This window comes from Vombatus ursinus, unplaced genomic scaffold (genome assembly GCF_900497805.2).
Source record: "Vombatus ursinus unplaced genomic scaffold, bare-nosed wombat genome assembly UNPS02014171.1, whole genome shotgun sequence".
Classification (NCBI taxonomy): Eukaryota; Metazoa; Chordata; class Mammalia; order Diprotodontia; family Vombatidae; genus Vombatus; species Vombatus ursinus.
Window position 1 is genome coordinate 5,165,135 of NW_020953949.1, and position 12,404 is coordinate 5,177,538.

At 43.1% G+C, this 12,404-nt stretch overlaps 1 protein-coding gene across 5 annotated transcripts; it reads right to left on the reverse strand.

The window, feature by feature from the left end:
• Window positions 1–1,856: 1,856 nt before the first annotated feature.
• Window positions 1,857–11,945, reverse strand: ZNF263 (zinc finger protein 263). 5 transcript variants are annotated; one of them, XR_003568902.1, is made up of 8 exons: window positions 11,746–11,945; window positions 10,319–10,828; window positions 8,864–9,044; window positions 8,177–8,253; window positions 7,783–7,909; window positions 4,866–4,967; window positions 2,913–4,334; window positions 1,857–2,767 (listed from the first exon to the last, which is right to left on the reverse strand). XR_003568902.1 is itself a non-coding variant. In XM_027859636.1 (7 exons), exons 2-7 carry the CDS (start codon window positions 10,721–10,723, stop codon window positions 3,175–3,177), a joined length of 2,049 nt encoding a protein of 682 aa, XP_027715437.1. In that variant the 5' UTR covers window positions 10,724–10,828; window positions 11,746–11,945; the 3' UTR covers window positions 1,857–3,174. The 5 variants fall into 5 exon arrangements, 3 of the variants coding, with proteins under 3 accessions (XP_027715437.1, XP_027715436.1, XP_027715438.1); XR_003568901.1 differs by having other exon boundaries at window positions 1,857–2,822; XM_027859636.1 differs by having other exon boundaries at window positions 1,857–4,331.
• Window positions 11,946–12,404: the final 459 nt, after the last annotated feature.

Here is a 12,404-nt window from a genome sequence, read left to right on the forward strand (position 1 = left end):
TCAATTTAGACCGAGGACCTAGGTACAAATACCAGCTCTACCACCTGTTTCCTGTGGGACTTAGGCAAAGTTGTTAACCTTTTTGGCTAGTTTAATCATCTATAAAATAAAGGTGCTGGACTACAATGACTTCTCAGGCCTCTAAATCAATGATCCTAAGTTCCACTAAGTCCACGTGGCCCAACTACTCCAAAATGTTTTATCCCACCATGAAACTGGTGTACACTCAGCAACACTGTTTAGCCTCTACTGCTCTAATTGCTCCATGTTTCTGTCTTCCCAGTTACATTATAAAGTCCAGAACATGACTGCGTATTATACTTCCCTTGTATAATGTGCTGGGCACATCAAGATCTGGCACATTTATTGAAGTTTGTAAAGCACTTTCCTCACAACCAGACTGTGAAGGTTAATGAAAGAGGGTATATTAAATATTTGTTGATATGATCAACAGGTAGGGAAGAGGCAGTATGTGTGGGAATTGGTCTTTGCTTAGAATGTAGACGTGACTTTGGCAGAAACTACCCCAATGATAATTGTGAAGCTCTAGTCCCCTAAGTCTTAACTGTTCAGTTTTGCTTTCTTATGTAAATCAGTCCCATTTCATTTGTGTGGCTCCTCTTTAGCGCTCAAAATTTTGCCTTCTTGTCCTTGGGTTGGGATGTGTCAAGGTCCATTTTCTGAAAATGGCTTTTAGAAGGCAAAGAAAAGAGAGGAGGATTCAAATGGCAACTCAGAGTAAGACAGAAACAATTCTAAAATTCCATACCATCCCTCACTGACTGCATCTCAGGTCTGAACCACAAGTTATGTTCAAGTGGAATAAGCACACTTTACCATACTTGTAAGGATTCCCAGGGATCCAATTAGTAGGTATCATGGAAAAACTCAGATAGCCCAAATTAACTATTTTTGGTACCGTTTAATTTAAACAACTAGAGGAGACTTCTCTAAGTCAGAAAGAGGTAAGTCAATTCAGCTTATCAAAAGGAATTACAGAGAAAAATTGAGGAGGAAAAGAAATCAAAGCCCACAGAAAGAGAGAATGCAAACTCTCTAGAAGAGATTTTAATTTTTTTCTTTGTATCTCCAGCACCCTGTACATAGTAAGTACTTTAAGAAAAAAAAGCAGAAGAGAAAGAAATAACAAGAAAACAATTAAGAGGAATTGGCTAACAGAGAAACCCAGAGAAGACTGACAGGAAAACTGCAGTAGTGAGAACACTGATAAGCAAAGGGAAGTGAAAGAAAATGTCTAACACCAGGATTCTTATATTTGGATTGTCCATCACCAGTGGAATTTGCCATTGCTTTCTTCCCCTGAAAGGCCTCTACCTAACATCTACCTTGATTGAATATAAACTCCTTAAGGACAAGGACTTTCATTTTGGGTCCTGAAGTCCCTAGTATCTACTACAAAACTTCAAACATTAATGGGCTCTTAATAAATTGCTTGCAGATTAATTCTTCAGGGTAGCTTCAAGATATCATTCCTGGACTGGGAAAAAATGCCTACATGTTTTCCACCTCTTCCAGGGAAACACTGGAACATTCCCCCCCCCCCCCCCCCCTCCTTCACCACATGACCCTGTTCCCTACTAAGGCACACTCTCTCCCAGGACAGTGATTGTTGAACTTTCTTCACCCAAACTCTCCTTTTTACTTTCATAATTTTAGGGAATTTAAACATTTCATAGCTTATGGTCAGGAATATCCGAATTTTCTTCCTGGAAATTGTTTAAAGACCACCAAAATGGCCTGTCATTTGAGGGTAAGACTTAAGACATCACCTACCTTATCTCAGTTTCTTCACAAAAGGTTTAATACTATTAAGACTTAAAAGAAGGAGCCAGACATGAAAGAAATTTGACTTTATTACACCAAGTTCATAGAAGGTAAAAACATTCCTTTTAAAGGCTTTGTGATAAGTCCAGTGTAAGCAAGACAGGTATTGGGCTTACCCATGGACTTCCATAATTGTTCTAGCCTCAGTATATGCTAGTCATGGATACAGAATAAATCCAATTGCTAGGATTTTTATCAGAACTTTCCTGGTCAGTCCAGAAAGCCAATACAAAGAAAGAGCCATCAACCCAAAGCAAGACAGAAGAAGCAGATCAATACTGGGGTTGAAGAAGGGTATTACTGATAAGCCATGTAAGTTTATGGTTCTTTAAGACATGTTGATCATTCTAATGTACCTTCAGTGGAGGACAGGAGGCTCCATGATTTAATCTGGACAACTTCAGAGGAGTAGGGAAGAGCCAGTCCATGACCTCTGATCCTCATCTCTCATGACCCTCAGAGGCTATTCAAATCTTCTTGTCTTGGTGAACCTACACTCATCTTCCTGGACATCTGTCCACCATCTTACCCAGGAAAAGCCAATTAGATTCAGGAATTCTTGAACAGTTTAGGGCTTTTCTCCTGCATGGCTCTTCCTCTACCACTATGCTGCAATAGAAAAAAAAAATAGCCTAGAAATCCCTGCAAGTGAGTAGGTTGATCCAGACTTCCACATCCTTTACTATTTCTCTCGCTGACCTTCCTTCTATGACGCCATATCCTTTTGGTTTCTGGACTACCAAGCTCTCTCTTTTGAAGCAATTCCCTTCCAGTGGTCACTTTTATTAGATGAAGTGATGCTGTTATCATTGTCGGCTTGTTCATGTTTTTTTCAAACTAAAATTAGAGCCAGTGCCTTCCAAGAAAGCTTCAGGTTTGTCTCCAGAGCCTCAGGTGACCCAAATACTCCAGCTGTGTCCCTCTGGAGAAGGATGACAGACACAGAATATAAACTTCTCCCACTTTATCCTATTTGACTAGAGATAATAGGAACAGCAAGGGAGACAAATCAAAATTTGGATATACATGCCAAGGAGTGTTTATATTAGGAATATGGGAGGACTTACCACAGAATTCTTCTCTGAGGGGGTCACTACAGAGTGCACCTGCTGTTCTCCCTATTGCCCCCAGACTCTGGAGAAGATGGAGGAATGTCTTTTCACAGCTTGAGGCTAACTCAAGCTTGTCTGGACAAAATTCTTCCTATCTGCAAAGTAATTCTCTGAAGCAATTTCTTCAAAGTAGAGGTGTGTCTGTTAAGACAGTGAAGACCACTTCCAAATAAAAGCTCTTCTGTGAAACTGGCTGTGTCAAAATTGCGAACCATTTCTAGCCTGTGTGAGTTCTCTGGTGACTCATAAGACGAGAACTTCGAGAAAAACTTTCTCCGCATTGAGAACATTTATAAGGCCTCTCTCCAGTATGGGTTCTCAGATGTCGAATCCGATTGGAGCTGTGAGAAAAACTGTCCCCACATTCATGACAGGTATAAGGCTTCTCTCCTGTGTGGATTCTCTGGTGCCTAATGAGGTTAGAGCTGTGAGAGAAGTTTTCCCCACACAGAGGACATTTATAAGGTTTTTCTCCTGTGTGTATTCTCTGATGTCTGGTGAGATGCATCCCCTGCCTGAAGCTCTTCCCACATGTCAAACATTTAAAGAGTTTCTTCTCTCCTCTCTGGGTTCCATGATTTGTGATAAATGCTGTACTGTTACTTACTGTTCCCCCACATTCAGAGAAAGGGTAAAATCTCTCTCTCTCATGGGTTCTCTCATGTATGACAAGATGTGAACTTCTAGAGAAACCTTTCCCACATTCAGAGCATTTATAGGGTCTCTCTCCTGTGTGAATTCTCTGGTGCCTAATGAGGTTAGAACTATGAGAAAAAATTTCTCCACATTCAGGGCACTTGTAGGGTTTCTCACCAGTATGGGTCCTCTGATGCCTGTGAAGGTTTGAGTTGCAAGAGAAGCTTTTCCCACACACATTACACTGATAGGGCTTCTCACCTGTATGAGTACGCTGATGTCTAGTCAAGTGTGTATTCTGACTGAAGCTTTTTCCACACTCAAGACACTTGTGGGCTTCTTCTCCCAGATGTACTCTATGAGGTGGAATAAAATGTGGATTCCCGCTGAAAATTTCCCCACACTCTAAACCCATACAGAGTCTCTCTGTTGTATGGGTTCTCTGGTGCCTAATAAGATTTGAGTTGTTAGAGAAATTTTTTTCACACACAGGACATTTATATAATTTCTCTCCTGGCTGAGGTTTCTTTGGTCTTATCAATTCACTGCAACCCAATGTCCAAGTTGTGGGTTTTCCCAGTCTCTCCTCTGGAGAAGGATTCCATTGTCTTTCTAATTTTCCCTGCTCAGGACTCCAGGGAACTTCTATTTCTGAATGTCCTGAGGGTATTTCTTGAGGCTGCTCTTCATCAAAGTGTTCAGAAGGAGAATTCTCTTCCTTGTTTTCTTTCTTCTCTTCTACTGAGATAAATGAAAAAAACAAAAACAACAACAACAACAACAACAAAAAAAAACCAAAGAGAGTTCATCCCTGGACCACAGGGAAAGGAAGCCAATGAATGGCATCCATTTGAAATATCCTACATAATATATACATCAACCACTGGATGCCCAGAAGGGGCTAATTCTGCTTCAACTTCCTAAAGAGTTCCCATTAAAAATTCCAGGAAAGAAAGACTCTTGATAGAAATCATTATATGTAAGAACAAATTAAGTGTTAACAAATTAAGATCCATTTAAGGGGAATGGCATTTATCCAATTAATTTTAAAGAGATAAATTCTCCTTGCCAGGCTTAATCTGTGACCTCTGCCCTTAGATAATGGAGAGTGGATGGAGAGTGGACAAAGTATATAGAATTATGTTATGTCAGACAACCATCTTGTTTTAGTAGCAGCAGAATGGCCTTACCATCTAAGTCCATCTAAGTGCCCTAGGAATTATGTTCAAGGAAGCTTTCCCAGTTGTGAAGCTATTCCTTTTTATTCCTCACCTCTGAAGCTCCCTTGCTCCTTGGTACTCTGGAGATTGGGATCCCATGACTTTTCCTCTTGTTCTACTTGGGTGGCTGGGTCTTGATTGGGAATCTGAGATTCTGTTCAAACAACATGCAAAATCAGTTCTTTCCTCGTAGGCAGGTAGATTATCTAAGGTACCTCTGAGAAATTTAGTTCATATATACTAGAACAGTGACTGGGGTTCCCCATTATATATACTAAAATCTCCTTTTTATTGAACTTCAAGGCTTTCAAAGTACTAAATGTGTGTAAACTAAATGCCAAAGTACAGAGACATGACAATAAAAGCACTTGGGGAAGATGCTGAAAAAGTAATTGAGACAAAAAAGGAAGACTTTTATCCTGCCATGACAAGGTAGTTGACAGATTAGAACATTTTCACTTATTGGTAACAGTAGTGTAATGGCCAGTATCTTTAAGAGCTAGATTAAAATATAAAATAACTTTTATAGGAGTGTAAATTGAAAGTAGAATAAATATGCAAAGGAGACAGTACAGAAAGAAAAACTCACTGTACAAAATGTGAGTCTGATGATTTTGTCCAAGGATGCCCCCCCAAATTATCTGGGGCTCACAGCAGACAAAGTTAAAAGGAATTATCACAGGAATGCTGTTTAAAAAACAACATGAAGTTAGCTGCCAGGAGATAAAAATTGGATTATAACATGCAGAAAATACAGAATGTGGTATTCTATTGTGCTATAAGAAATGATGAGCAGGATGCTTTCAGCAAAACCTGGAAAGACTTATATGATCTGATGCAAAGTGAAGTGAGGAGAACATTGTACACAGTAACAGCAATATTGTATGATGAGCAACTATGAATAACTTAGCTATTCTCAGCAATACAATGATCCTAGATAATCTCAAAGACTTATGATGAAAAATGCCATCTAGCTCCAGAGAAAGAAATGATGGAGTGTGAATGCAGATGGAAGTGTACTTTTTTGTTTCTTACCTTTTTTTTTTTACTGTTTTTTGAGGGGCGGAGGGGGTTGTCTGTGTTTTATTTTGTAACATGGCTAATATGGAAATATGTTTGGATGACTGCACATATATAATCTATAACAAATTTCTTGCCTTCTCAAGGAGGGGGAAGAGGAGGGAGAGAGGAAGAGAATTTGTAACTCAATTTTTTAAAATGAACGTTAAAAATTGTTTTTACATGTAATTGAGAAAAAATAAATTAAAAAACAGGTTTCATTAAAAAAATAAGCAATACAAAATGAATCCCTTCAATTTTCATCGCTACCCAGGTCTTTATTTGGAGTGCTGTGTTCAATGTTGAACTCTACACTGAAATAAAGAAGGCCCAGAGGAAAACAACCAAAAAAGCTAGCAACAGGTACTCTAAAGAAATATTCATCTAAAGGTGTAGTTCACTTTAAGCAAACCTGACACATTAAAACAAATTAAGGGGTAAATACTTCACTAAAAAAAATCACCATAAAATTCTTTTGAAAAAATTCCCCATCAGCACATTCAAGGTATAGATTAGCTACAACTTTTTAGCAACATAATAAAGCATAACATGAGGCATATCTGTATTTAGTCTGGCTGAGAGGACTGGGAAAAAATGCATAGAAGATATTTTGGATTTCTTCAAATTTAGAAGGGATATTAAATAATTTATTCAACAGAATTTCAGCTCCCTTGTTCCCTATAACCATGCTTACATAGTAAAGGAAAGGTTAAGGGTGAAATTCATAGCATCCCATCAACCTCTGCTGCAACAGTGGCAAGAATACAGCTGAGGACACTCTTCCCTCAAAGCCAACTGGGATGTTATACAAATTGGAATGAACAAAGACAGAGCCATAACCTAGTAGTCTAAGTACTTTCTACTGACACTGCCTTCTACTCTACCATCTGCTCAATGACAGTACTCCCAATCTCCAATTTTATTCCCACCTCTAAAGAAGAACACTGGTTGCATGTCTTATTGTCAGGAAGGATTTCCCTAGCAATTAGACATTATGTAGAAGAATGCAGAAACAATTTTGAAAGGTAGGCTGGCATAATGAAGAAGAGAACTGGATTTGGAATCAGGAAGAACCTGAGTACAAAATCTGCCTCTGACACTTACTTGCTAGATGTGTGGGCAAGGGCAAGTCATTTAACCTGCCTAGACATATTTCAGTTGAAAAATGATGACGATAATACTGGTACAGAGCAACGGCTCTGAAATCAGAGGGTTTGAGTCAAAATCCTGTCTCTGATACTTACTAGTTCTGTAGCAGACCGAGTTCAATTCTAGCCTCAGACCCTCACTAGCTGTGTAACCCTAGGCAAGTCATGTAACTTGTCTGTCTCAGTTTCTTCATCTGTAAGACAGGGATAATAAATAATACTTACCTCACAGTGTTGTTGGGAAGATCAAATGAAATATTTGTAAAGCACTTTGCAAAAACCTTAAAGCATTCTATAAATGCTAGCTTATTATTATTATTAATTTATCATTTATAATTTATCACTATAATATATAAATTAATAATTAGTAGCTAATTATTATATTTTTCCCCCCTAAGGTCACACAGATAGCATGTAGAAGAGCTGATATTTTAATCTAGGTCGTACTACTAAAGTCAGTGCTCTTTCTACTGTACTAGGCTGTAGCTGCCATACAAAAGCCAAAGCTACAAGAGTCCATCTGGCCATGTGATTCCTTTGGATTACATGGATCCTACTCCAGAACTACAAGTATGGTTCTTAGGCTCTGGAACTTGCAGCACTGAGACCCCAAGCCAAAGGCCTCCACATTACATTGGTTCCTCCCTCTACCTGACCCCTTTTGTACTATTTGGAACTTACAAAAGTGACCTGGCTATCCAAGGGACAGGTACTATTGTCAGATATCCCCGTAGGTTTTATTACTAGATAAGAAATTCTTACCTAATGTAACCACATTCTCATAATTCTCCTGCATGGCTTCCCTGGAAAGGGCCTTCTTACTGGGTTCCTGATGCTCCCATTCCTCCTGAGAGAGGTATACTGCCACATCCTCAAAAGTCACAGGCAACTGAAACAGCACAAAGATTCCTTCTCAGTATCTACTGCTCTAAGAACACAACTATTAAAATGTAAAAGAAAAACTAGGGACATTGGGGGTGGGATCCATATAGGAATCATACAAGGTCTATGATTGTTATGTAGAGAAAACAAAAGAAAGAGGTGATTCCCCTAATACAAAATTTCTGCACATGACTTGATATGGAGACTCTGCAATGATAACATTAAGGCAGTAGGAATGCAAGTTCAGGAAGAACAATGGGGACTGCCGTATCACCTGGGACCCTGTTGTCTCTTTGTCTTCGGTGCCTTCTGCCTTTGAAGGAAGGAGAGAAACCCAGGGAATAGATGATGCTGAAGGAGACAAATCAAAAGGATCAGAATAGCATTCTTGTTCCTGTTTTGATGCTATGCTATTCACTACAAAGAGCTGATTTCTCCCCTACTGCTCAGTTCCTGCTGAGCTGACATTCTAGAAAGAAGAGAAACAAAGGCATATACATAGTAAATTGGTTCCAAATAGTGGTATTGGTTCCAAATTGTGTTCCAATTGGTTCCAAATAGTGAAGGAATACTTTCAGAATTTCCTATAGGTCCTGTTACTCCCTTTCTCTCTATTTACTCAGCTTACAACTCTCCGTGAAACATGGCTTCCCTTTTTTCAGAGAAAAAGGGATCCTAGGGCAATTCCATCCCTTCCCAAGCTGCTAGGAATAAAAACCAAAAACTATCGTTTTTGCGGCCACTGTGGCCGCTGAGGTCCTCAAATGAAACCTTCAAATTCCTGCTTGAGATCATACTGACTATAGGAATGTGTTCTTTGCTGCAGCCCGTTTCCCCACTAACCAAAGAGAGACACTACATATACCCCTCTTAGGGGGAACCATAAGCCCTTTGAGGTTACTTTTTCTAACATCCCTCCCCTCATGGGAGCTCTCGCCCCAGATGAATCTCTGCTCCTCACCCCTCTCCTTTAGGGGTTGGGACCCCCCTTTAGGGCAAGGGCCCAGCAGGTCCTGTAGTCCAAGGCAAGGGCTCTGCTCAGTCTCCGATGGCTCCAGCTTGAAGTTCGGTGGTTCCTGTGCTGCTCCCAGGAGTGAGGTCTCCTCCAAAGGCACTGCCTGTCCCCGCCCATGGATTGTGACCTGGGAACCAGCCCAGATCATTCATCACCACAACAGGGCCCAATGGCAAGTGGTATCCCTACTGGATTCTGAGGAAAAATCCTTAATAGTAAACCACAGGGCATACCCCACGAAAAGAAAGGATGATAATATGAAGGGTTTCTGACTCCCAAGCGTATTGGAAAACCATATAGAAGGTACTGAAAGAAATGCTGAGACTGAAACAGACCTGGATCCAGTTCAAAGAGGTATTGTGTCACTTTCCTCTACACTGTTCTCATTCAAACCCTCCACAACCACACTGGCTGCTCCCATTCTATGATCCTCAGTAAGTCAATCTGTGTGGCCTTGAAAGCTAGTGAGCTTGAAGCACCAAATTTGCTTTCTAAGTTAACAGCCCAACTGGGAATGAGTGTTGCAACAGAGAGGCCAGGTATTGATGCTTGGCATGGTGGAAAGAGCAATGATCGTAAGGCAAAAGCATTAGGCTGTGAGTTCCAGCTTGGCCACTTACTAGCTGGGTAATCATAGTCAAGTCAGAGTCAGTCAGACCTCTCTGAACTTTGGTTTTCTCATCTGGAAAACCGGACTACTTATGCAAATCTACACCCCAGGACTGTTGTAACTTTAAACTTTCCCAGTCCTGCACAGAGATTTGCTGCCCCAAATACAGCCTTCCTTCAGCCTGATTCCCAGGAGTCCCTCCTGCTCCTGAGAAGCTGAAGCCTCACAGTCCACAGCTGAAGTCATCATTCAGCTCAGCGTCTAGTTTCATTGGAGGCCCTACTCAATGTTTCCTGCCCTTCTCTTCAGATATACTCTTGAATAGGAATATGCAAGAAAAGCCAGCTTCTTCCCAGAAAACTCTAAAGTGCAATGTAAATATCAGTGACTCATGAATAGTAATTCTTCTGCTTTTCTAAGTCTGTCTGCTGAAAGCTGCTAGGGCCAATGTGCCAAACACTAACTGCAATTAATAAAAACCTCACATTTACATAAAACTTTAAGGTTTATAACCCAACAACCTTGCAAGGCAGGTAGTAAAAGTATTTCCCCACCTGTAACCCCAACATACTTTACAGATGAAGAATGTTCATAGATATTCAACAACTTGCCCATGGTCGCACAGCTAAGGAGTGCCAAAGTTGGGAAATGACTCCAGGTATCCTGACTCCCAAGTCCAGGGCTCATTCTAATATACAATGTTCTCTCTAATATGACTTCCTGGGGAAATTAAACTGCCTTGTGGCCTAATCTCTTATACCCTATCAAATGTCACATAAGAGCTCTCTCACCTGCTGTCTGCATCTTCCCTGTTCTCTTTGCAATTCCTCCACAAGAGTCACTGCCTCTTCCCCACTCTCTGGATGTTGCTCCCGTACTCTGGTCTGGATGTCACCAGGGAGGATGGTCAGAAACTGCTCCAGCACCAGCAGCTCTAGGATCTGCTCCTTGGAGTGTATTTCTGGCCTCAGCCAACGATGGCAAAGCTCCTGGAGTTGGATGAAAGCCTGCCGAGGTCCAGCTGCCTGTTGGTAGCGGAAATGCCTGAAGCACTGATGGGAGGTCTCAGGGCTTGTTCCATGATCCTGTACAGAGATTTCCTGCCCCCAAGTACAGTCTTCCTCCAGCTTGACTATCAGGAGCCCCTCCTGCTCCTGAGGAGCTGAAGCTTGGCAGCCCACAGCTGAAGTCATCATTCAGCTTAGGGTTTCAGCCCCTACTCAAAGTTTCCTTCCTGTTCTCTTCAGATTAGCTTCTGGACAGGAATGTTCAAGAAAAGCCTTACTTCTTCCCCAGGAATCCTAAAGGGAGAGTGAAAACTGTAAGAAAATGACATACAGACAGCCCTTTCCTTCTGTCCCAAGCCTCATTCACCAAGTCCCAAATAACAGCTATGGCTGGGCAGACCCCTTAATAAGCTGCCCTTCTTTCTTGTACGGTGGAAAAGACACCAGCCTTTAACTCAAGTGCTCTGGGTTCTGGGGCCTGGGGTCAGTGCTTACAATCAGTTTAAAAAAAAAAAAAAGGATCAAAAGCCTCCCCTGTGGTGCTCCTAGGCTGGGGGAACCCAGTAGATAAAAAGCTCTTTGTGGTTAAAGTTTAAATGGGATGTTATTAATGAATGCCCTCACAGGGTCTTCCTCTCGAAGCAAATAAGAGATTTTCCTTCATGGCACTGGGTGCAAGAGATGGGGTGAGGGAGCCCTGAGTACAAAGGTTCCAGAGGTACTCCCCACATCGGTGGTGCCCTCCCCGGTCTCAGCCCACCTCACCCCCATCAGGGATGTCCTTTCCGGCCTCTCCCCTACCCCATCAGGGGTGTCCTCTCAGGTCTCCCCCACCATAAGTGGTGGCCTCCCCAGCCTCCGTCCCCCCCCCCCATGAGGCATGTCCTTTCCCCCCCCCCCCCCATCAGTAGTGCCCACCCCGACTTTCGCTCCCCTCCCCAAGGGTGTCCTCTCCAGCCTCCCTCCCATCAGTAGTGCCCTCCCCAGCCTCCCCCCCCCCCCCCCGGGGGTGTCCCCTCCGGCCCCTCCCCCCCCCCATCAGGGGTGTCCTCTCCGGCCTCCCCCCTCCCATCAGCGACGTCCTCCTCGCCCCCCCTCCACTTCATCATCAGGAAACTGCCCCTCCCACCCCAGCTTCCCCTTCCCCCTTCTCCACAACGGCCCTGGGGAAGAAAGCAGGCCGCCCTCCAAGGTTCTCTGTCCCGGCTCACCTCTGTAACTCCGGGACCACGGCCCTGAGAAGAGAAACCGCACTATCTCCGGTACCCTGGGACTCACCCCCTCGGGTGGGCCCGGAAAGCCTGTCTGTTCTCCAGACTCCCACTCAGCTCCCTGGCCGGAAATCCAGCCAAGACATTCAGAAGCGCCTCTAATTCGAACGGCGCATGTTCGGGATGAACTTCTAGAACTACATTTCCCGAAGGGGGACTCATGTAAGTCACGTGCCTCGTTGTCAGCTTCGGTGGCCAACGGGAGTGGTAGATTTTGCTCGCGGGGAGCGTGTGGAAGGGAAGGATTCACGTAGGACCAATCAGAGAAGATGAGGGGGAGGGAGTGTCTCGGTGACGAGCACCACGAAGGCGGGGAGTGCAGGTTTTGGGGGGGGTGATGGGTAGGGGGAAGAGAGGGATAGAGGCTGGAGGCAGTGGCAGCGTCTGGGAGGGGGGCCAGGGAGGGATTGGAAGCCAGAGACGCAGGGGAGCTGATGATAAGGGGGCGAAAAGGCGCCCAACGCAGCTTGAGCAGAGGCCCTGTGGTCTGCACGTGGAATTTTTGTGAGTCCACCGGGGAAAACGTTTGCCTTCTCACTTTGTGCCTGAAAGGCAGGGCGACTAGTCTCTTTCCCGGGTTATTTTCCACAGCCATCCGT